The sequence below is a fragment of the Typopeltis vanoorti genome, chromosome 22, assembly GCF_054136105.1.
Source record: "Typopeltis vanoorti isolate ZY-2024b chromosome 22, IOZ_Tvanoo_1.0, whole genome shotgun sequence".
NCBI classification, from domain to species: Eukaryota; Metazoa; Arthropoda; class Arachnida; order Uropygi; family Thelyphonidae; genus Typopeltis; species Typopeltis vanoorti.
The window spans coordinates 55,938,280-55,964,061 of NC_143570.1; the positions used below are offsets into that span (position 1 = coordinate 55,938,280).

The following is a 25,782-nucleotide window of genomic DNA, read 5'->3' on the forward strand; positions in this document are numbered from 1 at the left end:
CTATGTACTATACATTGTTAACATGAATAAAGTGAAAGTAAGTAGAACTTCTTATTTACAAAACTATGTTTATCACATTCCATTATGTCCAAAATGAACAGTGATTAAATACATGAAAGTAATGATTTTACATTATTTTTATCATATATTTATTTATTTTTAACAAACATTATCTTATGCAGATCTGATGCCATAAATATACAAATTAAATTATTAAAATACACTTCATTTATTTTTTGAACTGCAATATTATACATTGTGTCCTTTTAAATTTTTATTTGAACAAAACTATGGCTTTATGTTTTAATTTTAAGAACATCAATTGAATTAAAAAAAAAAAGTAATGATGTGCGAGTTGGGAAAATAAGCTTACGGTAATCAAGATACTTTCTGATATGAGATAAAAATGGCATTGAGGTCACCTTTTCAGTCTATCTCCTTCTTCAATTAAGTTTACCAGTTTCTGTCTGGCTTTTTTGTTCAATTGTGTTACACAGTTGACAAGCCCAATGAGTTGCTTAGAAGAATAGTCCTGTTAAAAGAAAGAATAAGGACATGACGAAATTTTTTAACTAGAATATAAAGTAAAAAGAAGTTATACATATAAAATTTGGATGGAATGCAAATTTTTTTGCTAAAACAAGTCATTATTATAATTACTGGCAACTGCATGAACTCCATGGAATACCCAAATTCATATTTATACCAGGATATACATGTAAATAAATGCAAAATGGAGGGGGTTAACTCCAAGGTCACAGTCTGAGACCAACTAACTCAGTGCTGAAAAAAAAGAGAAACGGGATGTGAACTATACTGATCACCTTATGGCTAAACCAATACATGTATCATGAATTTTGCCACAGGGGTATAGGCTGGCTTATGTAAATTCTCTCAGCTATCTTCCCCTACTGATTGATTCTCTCACCTTTTTCATTATTTTTTTTCCATATGTATTTACACACAGATGTAACTACCTAAATTTTAATTAACCTATACTCTTTAATTCTATCTTAAAGTTACATAAATTCACTAATTCTATAACCTGTTGATGCAGATCCTCAGGCATTTGATACCATATTTTCTCCCTTCATATATTTGTTCTAATTCTCCTTTTACCAATTTTTATTATGCCCTCTAGTAAAGCCCAGTTCAGCCAAATGCAGCAAACTCCTTGTAATGGTAATGGTATCATTTGTAAAATTTTCATCAACGTTTCACAGGCATCTTCAGTACAAAAATGGAACAGCAATTAAACACTATCAGAAAAGTGTCACCATACAAAAATAAAAAAAAAAGACAATATTTTACTAACTTATTAAAAAAAAAAGTAATATATGTTAAAAGTTAGGAAAGATCAGCTGATTTAAAAAGGACTATCTCCCATAAAGGAGAAAAATGTAGGCCTACTTGAGAAATCAACTTATATGAAGGATTCTCGTCTTATTCCAATGAATTTTATACTTAGTGGAGAGCATTTTCAGTAAGTAAAGACTGTTCAGACTTATGATATTTGATATATGATTTATGTTTTTTGCAATGAATAAGATAAGATCTTACGGCTATCCATAACATGATAAAATACAAGAACAAAGAATCTGGTAAACACCCAGAAAGTCAAGAGGAGGAAGCTTATCTTAACATTCAAGTAATATGAGGAAAGCGATGGTTTTTCTGACAGGACAAAAAAGCAATAAAAATGTTCAGTGGTTTTAAATTTTTGCTATGCATTTGTAAATTCCTTGCAGATGAATATGAATTATTTTATCTTGAGCATAAGAGATGGGGATCCTAAAACTGCTAAACGCTTTTTCGATGAAGACACTAAAACTGTTTGATAAGAAAGTTAGTTATCTCCACCAATCATAGGTTCACTGGGATAAGACAAGAATTCTTCATAAAAGTCAATTTCTTACGGAATATCTTTATAAAGAAACTTGTGAAACATTACTCAATTGTCGTAACCTAAATAGATCTAATGGTCTATGTTTATCTCCTTTATCGAAGATAGGAAGGATCAGTTGATTTAAAAAGTACTAACTTTTAATTATATATATATAATATTGCCTTCTGAGGAAGGCAATATCAGATTGTGTCCCCATGGTCAGGAAGACAAACAAGGTAGGTGTTAAATGGATGAGTAGTAGTAGTATCAAGCTTGATCTGCAGAAAAAAAAGATGTTATGGAGAATTTACAAGGAGAAAGGCGATCATTGGTCTGTTCTGGTCTTGTTTTCAATCTAACAGGTGTTGGTCATTCTGTTTACATGTTCTATCCAATTTTGTTTTCTGTTTAGTTTTTCTTCTATTGATTTTATTTATAGTTCTTTTAAAATATCATTGTTCTTTTTTTTGGTTTAATAACGTGATTATTATGTGAGTAATATTTTTATTTTTTTTTAATCAATAAATATATTCAAAAGCCTGTGTAGCTAAGTGGATGTGGCGTTTGCACACCACAGCGTTGGTCACACGAAGGGAGACTTGGTTTCAAATCAAATCTAGTGGGCAACTAGAGGAAATTTTTCTGAGTCTTTTTTTGGCCAGTTCCCGAGTTAATCGATCTCTGGCACTGGCAAGCAGTTCCCCCCCCCCCTTGAAACTCGTGTTTTTCGTCCCATAAACTCAAGAAAATCGACCATTGAACACAGACTATTTTCAGACATTAAATATATTGTGTTAAGGTTAGGGACCACGAGATGGCGGCACTTGTTGAGCCATCTCTTCACTGCATGCTGCTTAATTAGTGATAGCCTTGGGCCAGCTATGTTTGATTGGATACTAGTGAAGATTGAACTGCCCACTCAATCTCCAAAAATTAGATAGGGCTAAAATGGTCTCGCCTTCTCACTATACAGAAATAAAAAGGCTTTAGCTGATTTTTTTTTAAAAATATATCTATTAATGAATGTTATCTAAAATTAATTAAAAAAAACAATATTTTCTCATTCCTTCTGTTTCTTTTCTAGTGTGTATAATGTTTTTAGACTTTAAAATAAAGATTTCAAAAATTTTTGCGAAGCTTATCTTTATCTGATATTTGAACAACCTCTTAATTGATTATTCGTATTATATTATACTGCGTCTTCGTGAAATCACCACATTATCCTAGGGATAGAACTTCCTGTCATACTGTGCTTTGAACTAATTGAACATTGGTATATACTGGCAATGCATTTCCCTTCCTCAATGAAAATTCTACTTTTTTTATTTTTTCCACCATCCTGTGCAATATCTTCTATGTGCAAGTAGTGAGCTCCTCTCACTAGCATACATCTTAATCCTTTCTCTTATTAGTCCAGCTCCATAATTTGTAACTCTCCTCCCCCTTTCCTTATCAATATTTTACAGTCCTCATATAATCTTATTACTACCTCTACTCCTGGCATTAGTATAAAGCATAAAAATGCCATTGTTTCTACACACAGCATTATCCCCTCTAGGCTCCACTGGGCTCAGCATTATCTGATGTCATCCTCCTTCTCCCAAGTACCCATTCCCACAAGAGGCCACCCCTGCTACCATCCACCCTGGGACACACCGACTCGTTCAGAACAGCAATCTCTCCAGATGCTTATGTTCTTCCTCATTCAAATGCAAACGGTCTCTCGCATACAATTCCTCTCTGTCCTCAAATGCCCTCCAGGCATCCACATATGCCAATTCTCTCTTCTGACAAATTCTAGCTATTATGTTATTCAATATTAGTGCTCTTCTGCTCAGCTCTTTACTGAAAAATTAAAACTTATTTGATACAATTATTTTTGAAAACAAATGGAAGGATTTTAATTTTTTAAATAAAGGTGCTATGTGTAACATGTGAGGAAGGGGGGAGGGGAACTGTGAAGTTCTGATAAACACCTACAACAAAAATGATACGAAAGCAACAACTGATATAACCACAAGAAAGAACATATCTTTAAACTCTTTAATTCCTATGTTTTATCTGATAGTAGTTGATTTAATATCCTATTTGTTCTAGGAGTTTATCAGAACTTTCCAGTCCCCTCCCCTGCCGTGTAATTATTAAATTTTTTTTGGTGGCGGGAGGAGTTACCCACCTATTCAACCTGCATATATTTCAGATAATTTATTTTGAAAACCATTCACTAGGCAATTGTTACATTGTTCCTCTTATTTGTAGAGTGCTCATTTCACTAATAATAATTCTGTTTCTTAATAATCAGCTAATGCCTTTTATTCCCTTACGAGGGTGGTCTGATAAGTTCTCGATGATTTTTTTCTTCTGCAAACCAGGTCTTTTCAACGAATTTTTTCATCTAGTCTGGTTAAAAGATTGGAATAATATTCCCCGGTTATTGTTTTACCCTTTTCAAGATAATTAATAAACAAAATGCCTTTATCATCCCAAAACACCGATGCCATGACCTTTCCTGCTGATGGAACCGACTTTGTCTTCTTTGGTGCTGAACAACCGGCTTCTGTCCACTGTTTCGACTGCTGTTTGGATTCTGGTGTGTAATGGTGAATACACATGCATAGTAATAAATCGATGCACATAATCAGTTTTATTCTTGTTAAAATGCTCCAAGCACTGTTCAAAGATTTTCATGCGAGTACATTTTTGATCTGCACCCATCTTGCACAAAGCTTTTTCAATTGCAATTCTTCATGCAAAATATATCCTACACGTTCTTTTGAAATGCCTATAATCTCAGCAATTTCATTCACTTTGACTCGCCGGTCATCCAATATCATATCGTGCACTTGATCAATGATTTCTGGTGTCGTTACACTTTTTGGACGTCTTTCATGTGGATCATCTTTAAGGCTGGTATGGCCACGTTTAAACTCAGCAACACATTTCTTAAATGTCGAAAATGAAGGAGAAGAGTGCCCATACATTTTTATGAACTTTGAATGAATTTTTTTGGTGTTAAACCTTCTTTTACAAAGAATTTTATAACCGTACGATACTCAATTTTATCCATTTCAAGGGATATAGACAACACTTTTGCTTCAGACAGCTGTATAAAATAAACTACTTTCAATTTCACATGGATGCTTATGAAAGATGTATCAAGTGAGAAAAAAAAACTTGCAGATAGTGTTGCATCTATGGTCGAGGTAGAGAACTTTTCAGACCACGTTTGTATAAGGGAGCAGGCGAGGCCTTTTAACCCTATCAAGCTTTTGGAGACTGAGTGGGTAGTTCAATCTCTACTGGTAGCCAATCAGACATAGGTGGCCCATGACTATCACTAATTATAAGCAGCAACCAATGAAGAGATGGGCCAACAAGTGCTATCATCTCCTGGTACCTAATCCTAACAAGATATGTTACTCTCTGAAATAATGTGGGTTGTATGGTCGATTTTCTTGAGTTTATGGAATGAAAAACCTGAGTTTCCGGGAGAAAAAAACCCAGTTGCGCATGCCAGAGATAGACTAACTCAGGAATTGGTTGAAGAAAGGCTTAGTGAAAGTTCCTCCAGTAGGTGACTAGACTAGACTAGACTTGAACTTTCTATCTTAGGGTGGCCTAGTGTAGAGAATGCAAGCACTAGTTCCACTGAGCTACACAGGCTTTTCTGTTTTTTAACTGTTGTAAAATATACAGTGATGTTATCTGAGACATTGATTTAAATTTTATGCTTGTTTTGAAGTATTCCGATCACAACTCTCTCCATCCCCAATTTCCACAAATGCTCACAATAACTGAATTATAAATATCGTCTTTCTTCTAATTTCATACTTTTAGGAGTGTGCATTTCACATTTGAGTATCTGAAATCTATAAAATTCATTTTAACTGTTGAGAAATGAAATAAAATAATTATTCTCTTATCAATGATATGATACTATATGTATGATAACTGTATGATACTACTTCTTTGCAATTTGATTATTTCAACCAACTACCTTGTTTTCTTTCTGGGTCACAGTATTTTGTTCTTTAGAGAATGGCAATCAGCTAAATTTTTCAAATAGATTACCTATTATTGTCTGTACTTAAAAAGTCATCTTTATATCATGAAAGTTAATGTTATATTCTGCCCTTGAATATAACATTATATTCAAGGGCAGAATATAAAAAAGGAAGGAAGGAAGCTGAATGGCTAGAAATAATTTTTCTGTGCTTCTCTTTATGCATAATCTTATTTTTTTTCTTTGAATATGCCATAGCGACATTTTTACTTAGCTGTATTATTGCTACTCTGAAAATTTCTCATCAGTGGCATGCACTGCTATAAAAATTTAAAACACAAAGTTTCACTACTGGCAGACTACATTCTTATTTTCAAAGACTCATCTCCCAGATGAGTCTTTGACTCCACGAGGTCTTGGGTAATAATAATAATAATATTTACTAAAAATTCTTATAATAGGCAAATTTCAAAAAAATGTTTGTGATAATGTTGTGGTGGTGGTGGTGGTGGTGTGTGTGTGTGTGGGGGGGGGGGGGGAATTAGCCATCATAGGGTAAATACAATTTTAATTCTATTACAAAAAATTTGGAAATGAAATTTCACTTTTGAAGCGTGAATCTATATATACTTCGAATGATAAACTATAGTGAAATTATCACTTCTTCAAAATTTCCACATAATATCTAGACTAGCAGAAAAATTTACATCATAACCATTTACACCAATTTGTAATGAGGGATTCTGGGAAACCAAGAAAGTTGAAGCACAAAAAACTGCAGATTACATTATAAAGATTATAGTTATGTGATATGATTCAAGATTTATGTATACTTCTCTATAAAGCCAAATCATAAAAGTGTGAACCTTCATGCAATATGTGAAGTATTTCTCGAACTGCATGATTATGAATAAAAAATAAAAAAAAAAACTTAATTTGGAAAATATGGGAAGCATATATATATATATATATTTTTTTTTTTTGAGATTCAGATTTACATTAATTTATAAATGTAATTGTTTGACAAAAATAATTATCTTGAATCAAGTTCTTAGAGAATAAACTGTATTGTCGACTAAAATATTAAACACAATTAGCACAAAAATTGATAATGACATTGATTTTCCAAGGTGTTATTTAAGTGACGAAAGTATGAAAGGATCTCATATTTTAAAAACTATAATTATACAATAAAAGAAGTAGAAAAAAATAAAAATATGTAGATATTTAGTCTATCTAATATAACTAAGATTCCAGTTACCGAGCATACGGCAAGGAACTGTTCTTCTTGCTATAGGTAACTGAAACACTGGAATGAATATGAGATAATCTGGTTAAGTGTTAACCTCAGTGTGAAGGATTATTACACTTTGTAATGAATATGACATCTGACTTGCAATTCATGTCCCTTTCAACAGTAGTATGCAATGTATCCAGGTTTTCTTCTTCTTTGAGTGTCATCTCCTATAAGAGGTCGGCGACCACCTTGGCAAATTTTGAGCGATCATCAGCTACTCTGAGCAGTCTCTCAGAGCACACGGAAGTCCACTGTCTGATGTCTGCCAGCCAAGATTTTCTTCATCTTCCTTGTCCTCTTCTTCCATTTATCTTCCCTTTTATAATCAATTGAAGTATCTTATATTTTACATTGCGAAGTAGATGACCAAGATATGCAGTTTTCCTTCTTTTTATGGTATCTAAAAGTTCACGCGATTTCCCCATTTGTTCTAGTACTTCCTGATTGGAAGTTTTTGCTGTCCATGGGATTTTTAACATTTGTCTGTATAACCAAATCTCACAGGCTTCAAGTCTTTTTATTGACGTTGTCTTAAAGGTCCAAGTTTCTGCACAATACAGCAGTACAGACCATACATAGCATTTAACCATGCGAACTCTAAGCTATAAATTTAAACTGCGGTTACACAGTGTTGATTTCATCAAGAGAAAATTTTTTCTTGCGATTTCAATTCTAACTTTTATTTCCATTTCTGGATTGCAATCTTCATTTAACCAGCATCAGAGATATTTAAACTTTGCCACTCTTTCTATTTGTTTCCAATTTAAAGAAAGTGCTGAATTAAGAATTAGTTTCTTACTTATGACTATGAATTTAGTTTTGGTGATATTAATTTTTAATTTCATTTTTTCACTCTCTTCATTCACTAGTTCCAGAAGATTTTGAAGATCCTGAATATTGTCAGCCAGGAGAGCTGTGTCATCAGCATATCGGATGTTACTGATGATTTCATCATTTACATTAATCCCTTTATTTCTTCCTTTTAAGATTTTCTGAAATATGGCTTCTGAGTATATGTGAAAAAGAATAGGTGACAGCATACATCCTTGCCTTACTTCTCGTTTGATGTTAATGGAGACTGTAATAATGTCATCAACTTGAACAGATGCCTTTTGGTTCCAGTATAAGTTTTCAATGATCCTGATGTCTTTACCATCTAATCCAATTCTTTGTTAAACACTTTCTCGAAGTCGATGAAGCAAATGAATACTTCCTTGTTTTGGTCAATACATTTTTGGAATAAGATTTGAGAACAGAAAAGAGCCTCTTTTGTTCCCAAACTATTTCTAAAGCCGAATTGGGTATCACTGATGGTGTCTTCACATTTTCTGTATATTCTTTTTTGAATTATTTTCAGAAGCATTCTGAGAACATGACTCATTAGGCTGATCATTTTATAGTGATTACAAGTTTTTGCATTCGCTCTTTTTTAGGTAGCATGATGAAGGTCGACTGCAACTAGTCTTGAGGGATTATGCCTGTATCGTAGATTTTATTAAATAGCTTTACTTCTATATTAATGCTGTCACCTTCTAATAACTAATCCAGGTTTTTCTGGACTCCTGGCTGGTTGGGAGGCTAGACACTTTCAAATGTTTCTTTATTATCCAGAAATCTAAGAGGCCAAACCTTTTTATAGTGATCCAGTTGCAGTCTGTTAAACATTTCATACAGTAACACAATAATTTTCTTTTCACAAATGTATTTCTGATACCTGTAGCAAACTGCTATGGTTTTCAGAGCCTAGTTTTAGAAATGAACTTTTAACACCCTATCCACTGTCTACTTTAAGGTCTGCACTGAATCAGTCTAGAACAGGGATGGCCAACCTTTTATAGTTCATGCATCTATTTTTTCATTTTTTAGTTAAGATGTGCCATATAAAATTATACCACTTTTCAGCCCTTTTAAAATATGGTAATATGGATATATTTAACAGTTATGCATAAAATGATTTATTATATATATGATAATATAGACACTTTTGGCAGTTTTAAATAAAAGGATTTCATATAAAGACAAGATAAACATTAATTATTTTATTCAGACTTTTGAAATTGTTTTGCTTTTGCTAAGCTTGTAATGTTTGGAGTTAAATCAGTTACAGAAAGAATCAAACAGTTTTTCAAATTTGAATCAGTCAGTTGCAAACGTAGTTTGTTCTTAATCATTTTCATTGATGAAAATGTTTGTTCGCATCTGTATGTAGTTCCAAAACGACAGATATAACTCTGAGCAAATTTTCTCAGTTCTGGAAAATGTTCACAGGGCAACGATCGCCAGGAATTAATTATATCAGTAGCATCTGGGAGTGACGGAAGTTCATTAAATTTCATTTTCAATAAAGAATTGGTTTTGAAATCAATAAGTTCCATTTGTATGTTACTAGGCATCGTCAAGATTTTTTGTTCAGTAAGTGAAAAGGGATTTATAAATGCAAGTATGCAGTCTTCTTCCTTGGCAAAATCGCTAAAACGACTGTTAAAGGACTCTTGCAATAATCTGAGTTTCTCAGTATATTCTGTCAAGTTGCCATTATCTTCACCAGATTCACTATGTTCTTTTAAATGTGGAAATTGACTTAAATCCCCATTTTCTAACTGGGAGATGAATATTTTAATTTCATTTTGAATGCACTGATGTCATTTACTAAGCTAGGAAACAATTTGTTCTTGCCCTGCAGTTTCAAATTTAGATCATTGAGGTGGCTGGTAACATCAACTAAAAATGCTAAATCAAATAGCCATTTCTCATCACACAACAGGGCTTTTTCCTCATGCAGCTCATCCTTCTCTTCCAGAAAATTACGAACACTTTCTTTCAGCTTCCAAAATCTACTGAGAACTTGTCCTTTAGAAAGCCAGCGCACCTTACAATGAAGGATGAGAGCCATATTTCATATCTAGCAGTTCACAATATTCTCTGAATTCTCTTCTGTTTAACCCTCTTGCTCTAATTTTATTCACACACTTTACAACTGGTATCATAACATGCTTCAAATTTAGAGTTTCCCCACACAGAGATTCTTCATGTATAATACAGTGATACTTTAGTAGAGAACGACCTAAAAATCTTTCAAGTAAAGTTACACTCCCAGAAACTCTACCTACCATTGACGGTGCTCCATCAGTGCAAACACTGATGAGCTTACTAGAATCTAGTTGTTGATTTTCTAGACATGACTTTACTTTGTTAAATATGTCAAAGACATATTTGACAAAGACAATCCTTGTGGTTCTGATTAAACCCTTTCTTAACTGAAATTTCCACGTTGAGCAACCTCCCAGGACAAGATTGCATGGTCCCTTTCCCTAATTGAGGTAGAGTTGCTACTGCAGTTATAGGTAGATCTACTAATGCTATTACCAGATCCAACACTCTCAAATCCCTGGTCGCTTCCATCATGTGCTGTTTCAGATAATTATCTTATAAATTCCATTTCCATTTTGCCAAGTGTGCTTTCCTCCTTCCAATCTATATCCCTATAGTTGAAGTCGCCCATGATAATTGCTCAGCCTGTACTCATTGTGCTAATGTGCCAATGCATATTGTCCACATCTTCTTCTAGACCTCCAGGTCTATAGCTGCAACAAACAGTATATTTTTGTCTTATTGGCTTCCATCTCACACCACACATTCTCAAATTACAGATTACTGTGCACAAATTTGGTCGCCAGGTTTTCAAAAGGATGATGAGATGTTGGAGAAGGTCCAGAGATGATTAAGTTGGTTTCTGGTCTCTGGAATATGAGGACAGATTGAGAGAATGCAAATTACAGAACCTAGTGGATAAAAGGAAGAGGGGGTAGACATGATCGATACATATCAGTTGGTAAGAGTTAATTACCAGATTAGAGTGGATGAGATTTTTCATAAAATATCTGGAGACAGCAGGAGAATGAGAGGCCATCTCTGGAAGGTGCATAAGGTGGGTGTGAGCAAGGGAGTGGGTAGACTGTTTTGCATGGAGAGTGGTGGGTAATTGGAATGCATTGCCTGAGTGTGGTGAGTGCAGGGATAGTGAATGCATTTAAGTTGAAGTACAATGAGCTGTGTGTGTGTGTGTGAGAGAGAGAGAGTAGGACCACGATGAGTCCCTTGTTGCATGGAGGCCTGTTGATAATAATAATAATATTGAGGATATAACTTTAATTTACCCTATGTGAACGAATCCACTGTTCCAGAGTTGATTCTAATAGATAATAAGCTTTAATATAGCCTTCTACCAATTCCCTGTCTGGTACAGGCTTCATATCCATTAATCTCTCCACTTTACTAAGGAATTGCTGATAATCTAACTGCATTAGAGCTCTTCCTTCATTTGTGCATTTCTTAGCTTGAGAAAACCTAAAAAAATATAAAAAAAGTTTTTTTAAAACAAACAAACAAACAAACAAAAAACACCCGTATGTTTTAAAATAGCTCTTGATTAGTATTCCTTGCTGATATTCTATTTAATGTAGACAGCTGGATTAAAATATCTAACAATTCCCAAACTTTTTATGAAGTAGATCCCTTTTTAAATCAATTTTAGCTTTGCAATCCTACAGGGACCAATGTAAGAATAACGATAGAAGGGAGGTGTCTGGGATATTACAAAATCTCAATGTAAACAAAGTATATGTTTACATTGAGATGTATGTTTTGAGAAAGTGTTCATCTGGTAAATATCTCAAACACCTTAAATATCTGTCATATCATCCTTCAAATAATGATCCATATTGGAATGGTTAATTGGGAATAGTTAATAAATTCATTTTATAATTTAGTGCATTTGATGTTATTAATACCATTAAAATAAGTTATGAGTATTCAATCTAAGTTACAGTAGGTCTTTCAGGAAGAATTCTCATCAAGAATTCAGATATTAAATACAGTTGCATGACTATCCTATATCAAAGATACTGTAGTAAATCGCCCTGTGTGAGACCACATCATTGCTTGCTGGAATCTGAAGTGGTTTTAAAAAAACTCATGTTTGACCTGTTGAACAGGGCTGCCAGATGATGGGAAATAAACAAAATAAATGCAAAAAATTATTAAATTAATTTCCAAAAAAGATATTTTTTCATTTAAATTTTGATTAGCTCTCAAATTTTTTTTATACTTCATATTTTAGTTAATTTACAGTTCGTGTTCATTTTTACATACATATTTTCTTGAAAACAGAAAGTTATGATAAACATATAATTTTTTTTTGCATATTATTTATTCAAATATCATCTATATATATTTTTATAATAGCAACAGAAAGAATAAATTTAAATAACATTATTAGGAAAAAAAAAAGTGGATCCAATTACTTCACTAAGCGAGTTTCACGAATCACAAAATTTGCTTACTGTAACATTTTCGCCACTTAATTAATCATGGTACTTGAACACCTTTTGTATTTCTTTAATGATATTGAAAACTTTTCTAGTGATTCTTTGAAAAGGCATCCTTATGCTCTTTTATTATTATTTTTAATGTTCTTTTAAAGCTCTTCAAATTTTTCGTCTTTCTGCTGAGTAAATTAATAATAAATATCACTCAAGTATTTCGACCACAGTTTTGGAATAATTGTGTTCATCATTATGCAGCAAAAATAAAGTATGAACAATCATTAGGTATGGAAACTGTGAACCAACTACTAGTCACAGTTCTTACAGAGAGGACTCGGTGTTTCTCATGGCAATGTACTCATTTCTTTCATACACTCAACCAAAGCTGCTAATTTTTTTTTTCAATATACATCTAAAATAGTTATTGTTCTAATGATATCCATCAGTGATAAAGTTTTTGTTCATTACTGCATATGATAATTTTTATTATCATTTATTATTATTATTATATTCTCATTCACATTATATATTGTCATTTAGTATACATGATCATAATATCACTTAAGGTCAGGCTAGATAACTGGGAAGCGATTCCTGCATGGCCTGTGAGGAATGTGGAAAGCAAACTAGGGTTATTGATCCATTGTAAAATTCTCAACTTTCTGTGGAGTGTTCCATTACAGATATCCATCTGGATGCTGATGGCGCATCAATATGTGGGGTAAACAGTGAAAAGTTAGCTACTGAGAGGCAGTATCAACTAACAAAGCATCAACATAAAAGAGGTGGAACTAGAAGAATAATTACAGACATACCATGGTAATGTAACTGGTGCTTATGAGACTAACAAAAGCAGTGAAATAATTCTAATTAATTATTAAAGGACGATTTTTTTTTCTGGGAATAGGGATCAGGGAAAGGAGGATTAGATATTCTGGTGAACACTAAACATGAAGTTAAACTTCGAATGAAATCAAGTAGAGTGGATTTCAAAACAGGAAACTGAACAATGAAACTTAATTTCAAAACAGGAAACTGAACAATGAAACTTAATTTCAAAACAGGAAACTGAACAATGAAACTTATTTGTGCCACTGGCATACATAGTACAGAAGAAGCATAATTTTTTTTGAGATAAAGAAAAAGAAAAGTTGGCTCTTGTTGGAGACATAAACAGCAGAACAGCATATGTATTCCAGACATATAGAAATGTTTCAGAAAATGAGAAAAAGAATATGCAAATAATAATGACAATCATCTGCTAAATTTCTGTTCCAAGATTCTATTAACCAACCAATATTAACAGAATCATTATTGGTTTAGGATGAAGCCATGGTTTTTACTGTACTGAGGTGAACAATGTACCATTACTGATGCTTCCAGTTACATATTTGGTTTAATCCTTTATCCAAGTGTAAGCAAACAAAGTTTGTGCCTGAAGTATTTTCAGGATGGGGGCAACTAGTGGCAAAGGTGGTATAACTTCTCATCACTTGCCTTAGTATCCCATAATGCAAAGCACATCTACTTGCAGACACTGATGCTTCTTTGAACTTGGGAATATAACTATTGAATTGTCTGATTCAACAAACAAACAAAAAAAAAAAACATAAAAATAATAGTCAAGGGAAATGCTACTGTCATAATGAATCAAACAGAGTATCCCAAAAAAGAACAATCTTCTAAAAGACTCCTCCACATACCAAATCATAGGTCAAATCCATATGCACAGATCAGATTCCACTAAATCTTAAAAGGAAAAAAAGTGTATAAATTATTATGAAAAGTTACATCTTGGTCTAAAGAAATTACCAATAAATTTAAATGCTATCATGTCAAACTTCTTCATATATATGGGATCTCAAAAATTCCCAAATCCAATAGCTATTCCCCCATCATTCAACAGTTGAAAGCATAAACAGCCCTACCAAACTTGTCAAACAACTAGCAAAATCTCCCCTCCATACTTTGTTTTTTTACAAGCAATTCTCTTTCATTTATAAAAAAAATTCTATTGACTTTACAACCTAAATAAAAACTCTTAATCTGAAATATTCAGACACCATGGTCAGCTTTGATATTACTTCTCTGTTTCCCAACGCACCACTGACAGCAACTCAAGACCTTGTTAAGTCACACTTCCCTTCTAACATATTTGAATTATTCAAATTCCCATTTATTCAGGATATTTTTCATGGAAAGGTAAAATATAAACAGCTAATAAGTAAAATACAAAAACTAGGTGGAACTGCTAAGGGTTTTCTCTCTAGCCAATTTCTACATGAACTTTCTAGAAAATTAGGCTCTCAACACAGGTGCATATATACCAACAGTGTGGTTATGCTACATTGATGATGTGTTTGCTATTTGGCCCAATGGCCCAGCCACATTCAATATACACTTTATTACAAGGGGAAAAAACTTAACACTGTCTCTCCTTCCTAGGCACTAGTTATGTGATTACCAAATGGTTCATTATCCTTTTTTTTTCAGTATATTGGTTTACAGGAAACCAACATACTGAAAGGTACTTACACAAGCAATCTCAAAATACTAATGCACACAACTATTTGTTCAAATGACATAGTCCTGGCTGATGTACCTTGAATATTCTATATTCAAGGTACATCAGAAATGATAGCTAAACTTCTCTTCAAATAATCTCCATACTATCTTCAGACCATACATCCAACTAGCAACCTTCATCTGTTTTCCTAAGAATCAGCTAATTCTCTTGTAGTGCATGAAGTTCCTTTTTGGCTGAAAATTCAGCAAATATCAATAAGTTTAATAAATAAATTATTTCTTTTCTTCTAATATCGGTTATATTGTGAAGCACTGTTAGGAACCCCCATAGTATTTGGATGAGGAAATAGGAGATTCTGCAAATCTAGCCCAAAGAACTTCAGCCCAAAGGCCAAGAACACCTAATATAGCCAAGCAGAGTGGCACCATCAGGACTTTAGGAAAACGGTAGCTTCTTCGCTTCGTTTCTTATTTGCTGTTGTGTAGTACTTGCATGCACATCTTTATCTTAAGTTCCCATGAAGATGGCAACGTGACGTTGCTGAAATATTGGAAAGTACATATTAAAGTTTGATTTAATTTATATTTCTAGTATACGCTGTCAATTCCTTAAGTATTTAATAATCACGTTTAACCAGCATATAAGCCTTTCTACAAGAATAATTCTCTTCAAGTGCATGAAGTTCTTTTTGGCTGAAAATTCAGCAAATATCAATAAGTTTAATAAATAAATAATTTATTTTCTTGTAATGTCAGTTATATTGTGAAGCATTGTTAGGCATCCCCATAATATTTGGATGAGGAAATAGGAGATTCTAGCAATATCAATGATACTAGAAATATCAATTTTAACAAAATATAGATCAATAATGCACATCAATGGCAATTCATTGCAAGAGATGCTGCTTCAGCACATATACTATGCTAATGTTGATTACAATTCTTGTCCAACAACATGAGTCTAGCAATTATACAAGGAAAAGTTTATCCTGGCTTACACATGATATGTATAGCGTCAACTGCTGCAAACATTAGCAGCCATGGAAACTGTGGCATCAGTGCCACAGTTTCTATGGTTGGGGGAGGGGCAATGCAAATAAATAATTCTACCTGAAGTTCATATCACGATTGGCCATGGTAAAAGTTCTTCATTATAGTGGAAAATGAAGCTTAAAGTTTATGAATGAAAGACCTCATTATTTTATTTTACACTTATTTTTATTTATATATTTATTTATACATATTCTACTCTTCCTTTCCATGGTCTGACTGTCTGAAGATCCCACCAGTTTCTGTGACTTGCTTCTGACCTGAGCAAGTCACAGAAACTATCCTTGCTGGCATGAAGGCCTTCATTCCCCATTTACCTAAAATTTTCATCCACTTTTCATGGATTGGGTTCAATAGAAGTTGTATCAAAGAAGTCAAAGAAACAAAAGTTACTGCAGGTAGCATGTAACAATTCCAGCTTCATACTCAGCATATGCTGAAGCACACAATAAAAGCAAAACAACCTGAGCAAATCCAAATCTAGCTTCATAAAGATTAGCAGAAAATTAAAATCAAGTTCAAAAGAAAGATGTGCCTTCTAGTCCCTTGCAGAAACAACTTTTGTTCACCTGTGCTTCAATTCACATGCAGATGGCTTCACTGTTACACCATCCAAAGATAACCTCCTCGAATTACTCTTTTCCACTAACTCTGCATAGATTATCCAGGCAAATTGCCTCCTACCATACCAGAAACTAAATATCATACACCTCCTGTGTTTTTTTTTTTGGCAAAAAGACATCAGAAGAATACTAAACAACTTGGTCACCAAAAAATCTTCTGGTCTCAATGGTCTCTCCAACTATATATAAATGTTATGTTGCATTCCAGAGCTACCACCTGTCCTTTATCATCTCTACAACCTTCCATACTCAACTGGCACTTATCCAAATACATGGAACAAGCATATATCCAACCTATTTCAAAAAGGGCAATAAAAGGATGCTGTCTAACCACCAACCAGTTGCGAGCATTTCATTCCTCTCCAAAATAATACATAAAGTCATTAACACTAAGTAGTTTCTCAATTATCTAGAAGCCTACCAGTATGGATGCAGCCAATCTATGTCCACAGTTAACCTCTTAGCCATTACTTGACATGTGACATGGAAAGTTTGGAGAAACATGCTGTTACTCTTGCCATTTCCAGGCTTTTGCTTGTGTTTAGAATCAAGACCTGAAAGTCTTCCTTTGGAAAATGGATTGCTCGCTGCATGTCTTGGTGAAAGGTTCCATTTCTTTGCCAGCAACACAGGAATATCTTAGGGCTCTGTTATATATCACCCACCCACGATCTCCTATACATAAATGACATATTCTCAATCACTCCTACCTGCAGCTTTGATGACACAATACACTCAATTCAATTTATTCGATAAACTATGCAGTGCTCTCACATCTATTGTAAACTTCATAATAAGTGGTAATTTGAAGGTGCAAGATCAGGAGAATATGGAGGATGTGGATGCTTTTCCCAGCTGAGTTCTTCAATCTTGGTGCAGGTGATTCTTGCACTAAGAGGGCGTGCGTTATCATGGTGAAAAACAACACCCTTTCGAATGACCAGAGAACACCTCTTTTCTTTCAGTTTTTCATTCAATTGATCAGGTTGTTCACAGCATAATTCAGCTGTGATGATTATTTAGTTTTGTGGCAAGAGTTCAAAGTGTATAATACCAGCCACATCCCACCAAACAATTAACAAAACCTTCTGAGGCTGAAGATCTTGTTTTGGCTGAGGTTTAGCCATTTCCCCCTGAACGAATCCATTGCTTTTGGCACTTAACATTCTTGTATCCACTTTTCAACACCAGTAAATACATGACTCAAAAACGGAGATTGAATCTCTCCAGAATGAACAGCAGTGCAGATGTGACACACTCTTCGATTGTTGTTTGTCAATTTGTGAGGAACCCCACTTGCTGAGCTTAGACACTATTCCAAGTTCTTGCAAATAGTGGTGGATGATCAATCACGATGAATTAAGATCTTCTGCTAAATATTCAACAGTTGCATTGGCATTTCTTGCAATAATGGCTTCCAGCATACCATTATCGAGAGAGACAGGGCACCCAGAGCAAGGGGGTCTTTCAAGCTAAAGTCCCCTTGTCAAAATTTTTGAAACCATTGCTGGCACTTTCGCATTCAAAACATTATCTCCATACACTTCTTAGACATTTTTTATAGTGTTAGCAGCATTGTTGCCTTTTTTGAACTCATAAAGCATGATGTTCTCTTAAGTAACCTGCATAGCAATAAAGGGTTATTTAAACAATAATTTATGTATGATGTTCTTGCAAGGTGGAATTGCTTAGAATGAGGCCACCTCAGCTAAGCAGTACTTATAAATTTTTAAAAATTCATGTTTAGACAAGCTGAGACACGTGTGAACAAGTACAGTATAAAAAACAACATTACTTCAGGGATTACCTGATATCAGGTGCACCTCAGAAAAAATAGCCAGAACACTAAAAAAATATAATCTCTGTGCTGCATTCAAACCTCACCTGAAACTGGCTGCCCTCATCTGCTCTCCAAAGGATCCTCTACCTCCTCTCTCTCTCTCTGTTCCAGGTGTTTACAAAAGTTCCTTGTTCTTGTTTCTTATGTTCTTTTAGGCTGATGTTAGCAAATCTCCCAGTATGACCAGAATGTGATAAGTTGCAAGAACAAGGAATTCTGTAAACACTCGTTGAGCCTATGTGACCATGCCTTGGATATCTTGATACTTTGCACAGAATCAAATGGAAGAAAACTACTATGCTTCATTACAGAAAATACAAACTTGAAAGATCCCCCACCCCTTCTTTTTTTTTTTTTTTTTAAAGAATCAGCAACATATTTAAAACAGCTAAGGATGGCCACCAGCACCCATAGAGGACACCCCCTCATAAGACCTTAGGCTTTCAGTCTAATTTTTCCACTCATTGTTTTATGCATTTTTGTGTGTGCTTTTGCAATTTTAATATTGCAATCTGACAATGTCTCAGTGGCTGAGATGATATAGAGATGATTAAACTTGTGTTTAATTATTTATATGTGCTGTATTCATTCCATTAAACTGTACAATAAGTGACATATACACCAGAGTAATTCAATTTTAATGAATTCAAATTTTTACACATGCATTTATAATCAGAAGCATGGGTTAGCAACAATGAATAGATACCTAAATGACATGGAAGAGGATACACAAAACTTGGAAGAACACCAAGTTCTTTCAACTTTTGGAATGGAAGATGGTAGTCTATCTTATAGAGTGCCATGTCATGCTACTTACGCTTTTACAGCCTAGTGGATGTGTTTGGTATGGCAAATGATTTGGAAAATACTTTAATCTCAAGTATGGACCTCACAATGAAATATGGAAAACAATGTAATGATGTGGTTTGCTTATTGTGGCATAAATTATGATTCAAGTTACTATGACCACTGAATCTAATCCATTGGCTACAATGCATAGAATCATGCCTGCTAGATCATATAGTGATGTTCTGGATGATTGTGGTTGCCATGTAATGTGAATTCTGTGGAACTAGCCCTTACACCTTTAATGTGCTCTATGTGGAAAATCCATAACCATAAACATGTGATTTGAAGAGAATAACAACAGAATATTGCAGTGGCTAGCATAGAGCCTGACCTGCACTCAGCAAGCAAAACATCTATGGGATGAAAACTAAAACACAGAATCAGGGCATGCTAAGAGAGTCCTCTCATCAAAACTTACTAGTGAAGTAAGTTAAATCAACTTTCTACTAGAAATGAGTAAAAATCTTGTATGCTGTGTTTAAGCAGTTATGTTATTATAAAGGTGAGAAGAATTCATTATTAATTTTCAATAAAAATATGTTGTTTGTTATGTACATGTGTCCCATGAAGTTTAGCAGCATAGAATATAGCACCTTCAAGCATGAGCCTCTTGAAGTGACTTGCTCAACTGCCTTTCCCTATATCTCCATAAATAAAGGTAGAAACTGTGTTGGAATCAAAGAATGATAGATTCATTAATTTTTTATTGTTAATAAAATATAACAAATGAAACTTTCAGGTATGGTTAAATGAAAAAAATGAGCTAAATGCATGCAGAAGTTATTACAGGAATGATGAATTACTATATTTGCTTGGATTGAAGTGCATATTACATTTTGCATGACATTATATTTTATTTGTATCCTTTTGCAAGAAAAGAGTAATACAGTGGTTTACAAATAAAGTAATTACATAACTTTCTTTATATAATGAGAGTTTGGAGTTAATCAGCAACAGTCCTTAGTGTTTATTAAGATAGAAAACATATTCCTTATGTCACATAACCAGTGGCATAACTGGGGGGGGCACAGAGGGGCAGTCCGCATGGGACAGCACTTTTTTTGGGAGTTTCACGTGAGACACAATTTTATTTGTCGACGATTCTTTTATTTATGCTAAATTAGTAATTTTTATCACTTAATTAATAATCAGTTTTTAACAACTATACTTACAACTAAAATAAACAAAATATAAATATAACAAAACCGTTCCTATAATTCAAATTCTTAAATATAAAACAATAAAACGCACGATAAGGTGATTGCTTTATTGGTTATTGCTTATGGTTGCGTCTCAGCAGCAGTCACCACACAGTCAGTACACATTTGTGAAAACTTATTTTTTTTTTTTTTTTCCCTTCTAATTTGCGTATAACTAAGGACATCGACAAGGTTTTAGGATCCTGGTAATAAATCTGAGAACAATAGTCTAAGTGTGGTCTGATCAGAGTCTTATACAATGGAATGATAATTCTTTTATCTGCAGGTCAATGTCCTCATTATTGTAGCAATCCTCTGTGTTACCTTCACCACCTTTGCAATATGTCCCCTAAATTTCAGGTTTCTATCAATCATCAACCCCAGATCTCTTGTCTCCCCTACTTCCTCTAGTATAGCTCCTCCCATAGAGTATGCAGTGTCCCATCAAAAATATAATTTCTTGGCATCTTTAATTTATAGTATAAACCAAGTGAAAAAAATTTCAACATCCTCTACAAGAGATAGTTGTAGAAAGTCTTTGCTACCCCCCCCCCCCCCCCAACAGCTGCTATATACAAGTGGCCTTTTCTTGTCATGAAGGTACTCTGGGCCAACATAATCAACCATAAAAACACCATTTTGTGTTCTTAATTTTACATACTTTATTGAATTTAAGAGTGGAAAAAACAGTGCTTAACAAGGGGTGGCATATAATCCTAATAATGGTCCGGAAGATACTTAACATGCAAATTTTGCTTGCATTTAAGTAAAGTATTAAAACACAAATATAATTTCTTGTCTAGTACAATTTGGTTTGTAAATAAGTGGAAAAACTTTCTAGAGCTATCTCTGATCCATAGTATTTTAGTAATATGGTGATACACTATTCTTCTACCTGTATATGGAAAACAGACAACTTCTTCATTGACTAAGTGTCTTCCAAATTACAGCTCCCACTGACGATACCACGATAAAGGTCGAATGGCAGATAACAAAAGTCCCAGGACCAGATATTCTAGGGATGGAACTTCCAATTCTAGTTATAGTCTTTAATTCCTTTCTCTCTACAGATCACATTCCAACTAATTTTATAGACAGCCATAATGTTCTCATTCCAATACTTAATAGAGATTATACCTCAGTCAACAGTTAGAGGACTATTTCTTTATCTTACACCAACTACAAGATCCTATTCATACAATGGACAAAAGGCTCAAAGCCAGAATGAGATACATTTACAGATTTCTATCTTCTTTCTAATTACTTGCACATACAAGGCAGTGCTGTGCTAATAGATCTTGAGATCTTTTGTATGTGGAGTTGATTTAAAAAAAGCATTGACTGGTACTCTTAGTGGCTCTTCAAGCATTTGATAGTGTCTAGAATCCCTTTCTGTTCCACATCCTCCAGCACATTAGGATGGGCAAAAGTCTATCTATCATTAAAGGAGCCTGTTAATACAAGTGTTCATAATAATACAAATGTCTGCCTCCTAGTAAATTATTTCCTATCAGATCTGATCAACATTAAAAAATGAGGCTAGCATGGCTGCCTTCTTTGCTCTCTGCATTTATTCCAGAATTTATTTTTTGCAAGAAGTTATTCTTTCTTTTACTTGCAGCATAATGATAAAATTCTTTTGATTGCCTTCAGCCTGCACAATCAGTTTGTTTTCATACTTTGATTTAGTTTTCTGTACATTACTCATAATTCTTATGGCCCATGCTTTATATATTTCACAACTCCTCTCACTTTTATTCTCACAAAATTCCTTCCACATCATCTTCTTCTTATAGCTCTGTTGCTTAATAAGGTTGCACATACATTTCATTCCTACCTATCTGTTCTTTGAACTTTAGGGACACATTCATGTACTGCCTCATTCAAGCACCTTTTCAAAGCATCCCATGCATTGCTTAAATCTTTCCCATTGAGTAATTGATACATGGGACCAAAGATAGTATTCTACTGAGTTTGTTATAAATTACAGAATTGTAGTTCAGCAGGTAACCTGTCCTTATTGGAACATCCATATAGTTGGCCACTTCCCTGGTCAGTAAGGCATGATCCTGGTCACCAAATGGTGGCAAACAAGTCACATTCTTAACTGAAGACCCTTTCTGATGGTATGATAAAATCTAACCTTCTATGATCCAGGGTTCCCTCTTTCATATGATGCTTGAGAAAGTTGTCTCACAATAGCTCAATAAATTCTCCTTCATTCTTATCATGAGTTTTTTCCAATCAATGTTTCAATAATTTAAATCAACCATAATGATTTCAGGGTAATTTGGTACTGCATTTCATCATATCCAGCAACTGAATTATTAGATCTGTTGCAACATCTCACATATAATTTCATTTGATTAGCTTTCACTTCACATCAACAGTCTCAAACTTACTGTTACACAGGGCATTATTGATATTATTGCCTTCATGCATTTTTGCCCAAAATCGACTCAAATCATCAGATATAATTAGTAATACCCCCCTCCCCAATCTGTTCTGTCCTTCCTAAAAATATTATAACCTTTACTTTACACATGATTCCCTTTACAGCATCTGACTCTGATACTTGGGCCTCACTAATATCAACAATCTTAGGCCAAGACATATTCTCCAAAGCAACAAACTCAACCCTTTTGTTTTCCTTATGCTCCTGACATTTGTGTATAGACATAACACTTTACAACCTGGCTTTTTCTTAAACTTACATCTATACAGTCTGCTTGGGCCAGTTAAACAACTTTCTGTTTATCCTCCCCAGATACTCAAACAGTCTGAACCCAAAGCATACATTGCTATCTTCCACCAGATATATAACCATGCTCAAAGGACATTCATATCATTATTACATTTCTATACCATAGCTAAACTTACACACACAAACACACCCACACTTTCACCATTCTTCCAATGATAATCTTGTTCAAGTGATCCCGCTTATACAAGTTTTTTCTACCATCAAAGTTATACCACATATCCAAAAATTCACACTCACTTCTTCTACATGGTCTGTGCATTGAAGCATTTGATATCATAGCCCTTCTTCTTCTTAGCTCAGTACTGTTGTATTTTAGTAATAAACCAACAATTTTCACTCTCTCGCTTTTCTTTCTTTCCTCCTTCTTCCAAAAATCCTTTCATATTCTCTCACACAGCATATTTGTCACTACTTAAATCATTAGTTTCAACAAGCACTACACATTTCTTTTCTTTTCTGTTTCTCTATTACATTTGTCACATCTTTATTGGCCCCTGGAATGCTAAGTAGTGAATCTGTCAGCAAGAGTTAATTTCATGATTAAATCATTGTACCATGTTAATTATTTTTTTCTTATATTCTAATTGACTTGCCTTGTTGTTATTATTATTATTGCTGTTACCAACTTCCAGCCTCTTCTTGTTTCATTAAATGTTTCTTGACTTTTTTCAATTGCTTAAAAATTTGTTTTATTGGGATATTTCAAATGTCGAATTATCTCTGCTTACATTATCAACATCAATGCTTCTATTCAGCAAGACAAAAGTTCTCTTCATTGGCACCTATATTAACTTTTGCTTTCACTACTTTGTTTTTACCAGTTTTTGGTGCCAATTTTAGGACTATCAAAAACTAACAATATTTCTAAAATTATATTGTCCTTGTCAGATGTCTTCTCCTTCCAGGAAGTTGACTACCATGAGCTTCCACCATGTATGGTTTTGTGTTTCTCTTTTACATTCTTCATAGGACAAAAAGGTCCAGTCCTTAATATTTCTCATCGAATCTGTTATTTGTCTTCCTCTTCTTCTTTTTCCGAGTATCATTCCTTCTAGAAGTATTTTTTTGTAGGGATTCATGCCTTAGTATGTGACCAAGGTAGGTGGTTTTCCATTTCTTAATGGTTTTCAACAGAGTCCTATCTTCTCCAATCATCTCTAATATTTCTAAATTAGTTTTTTTGGTAGTCCATGGGACTCTAAGAATTCTTCTGAGGATCCACATCTCAGTTTCTGCTCCATATAAACAACTACTAGTTGTTTATATGGAGCAGGTTTCTGCTCCATATAGCAGTGTTGACCATACGTAGTACTTGGACAGCCTAATTCTTGTTTTTGCGTGAATTTCCCTTGAGGTCAGAATGTTTTCATGCTAATGAAGATTGATCTAGCAATTTCTATTCTTCTTAATATTTCCTTATCACACTTTCCATTCTTTGTAATTAGTTGACCCAAATATATATATAACTCTCTACTTGATCGAAAGTATTTCCTCTTTTGGTTTTTTTGAAGTTGAAATTAAGTCCATATTTTTCACTTAGTTTCAGCATCTCTTCTAGTAGATTTTGAAGATCTATTTTTTATTTTCAGTAGCAGTACTATATCGTCTACATATCTTAAGTTGTTTATATTTCTGCCTCCTATACTGACTCCTTAAATTCTTCTAATTGCTGGAAGATATTTTCAGTATAGAGGTTAAACAATATAGGAGAAAGAACACAGACTTGTTGGACACCCTTCTTTACTGGAAAGTCTTTACGAGGTTTCTCCTGATATTTTTATATAGGCAGTTTGCTCCCAATACAGCTTTATCAGTAACTTAATATCTTTACCGTCTCCTCCTAATTTTCTGATGCATTCGATTAGTTGTTCATGTATATTGTCAAAGGCCTTTGTGTAGTCAATAAAAAATAAGTAGACTTCTTTCTATTTCTCCAGATATCTTTCTATAATAGTTCTAATGTTGAAGAATCCTTCTCTAGTTCCTTTATTTTCCTGAAAACCAGATTGTGTTTCATTCATTTCAAATTTGATTTTATGTTTTTTCTTTCTAGAATGATATAAAACATAACTTTTGCTATCTGACTGATCAGTCTGATTGTTCTGTAAATTTCACATTTGATTGTCTTCGATTTTTTAGATATTGGTAAGAATGTCGAGTGCTTGAAATCTTTTGGCAGGTGTCCAGTTTCGTATATTTTGTTACATGTGTTAGTCAGTGATCTTACAGCCTTATCATTTAAAGCATTTAGATATTCTGCCAGGGGTGTTTAAGGGTCAAAGCTGTATAACTGAGAGGAGACTTCTACATAGCCTTTAAAGGAATGCAGAGAACCGTAGGCCTTCTGACCTAATGTCAAATCCTCACTTTCTCAGGTGCACCCTGTTAGGTATCTACCTGGATAATGAACGAACGAGGATGG

General features: G+C 33.9%; 1 protein-coding gene across 1 annotated transcript in view; it reads right to left on the reverse strand.

Annotated features, from left to right (window-relative positions):
* Window positions 1-247: 247 nt before the first annotated feature.
* The window catches only part of Vps50 (vacuolar protein sorting 50), a 664,618-nt gene continuing 639,083 nt past the window's right edge, over window positions 248-25,782 (reverse strand). The window contains exons 25-26 of the mRNA XM_090411754.1: window positions 11,343-11,532; window positions 248-532 (exon numbers count right to left, since the gene is read on the reverse strand). Coding sequence (XP_090267880.1) covers window positions 419-532; window positions 11,343-11,532 — 304 coding nt within the window. The 3' untranslated portion in view covers window positions 248-418. The remainder of the gene's footprint in view (window positions 533-11,342; window positions 11,533-25,782) is intronic.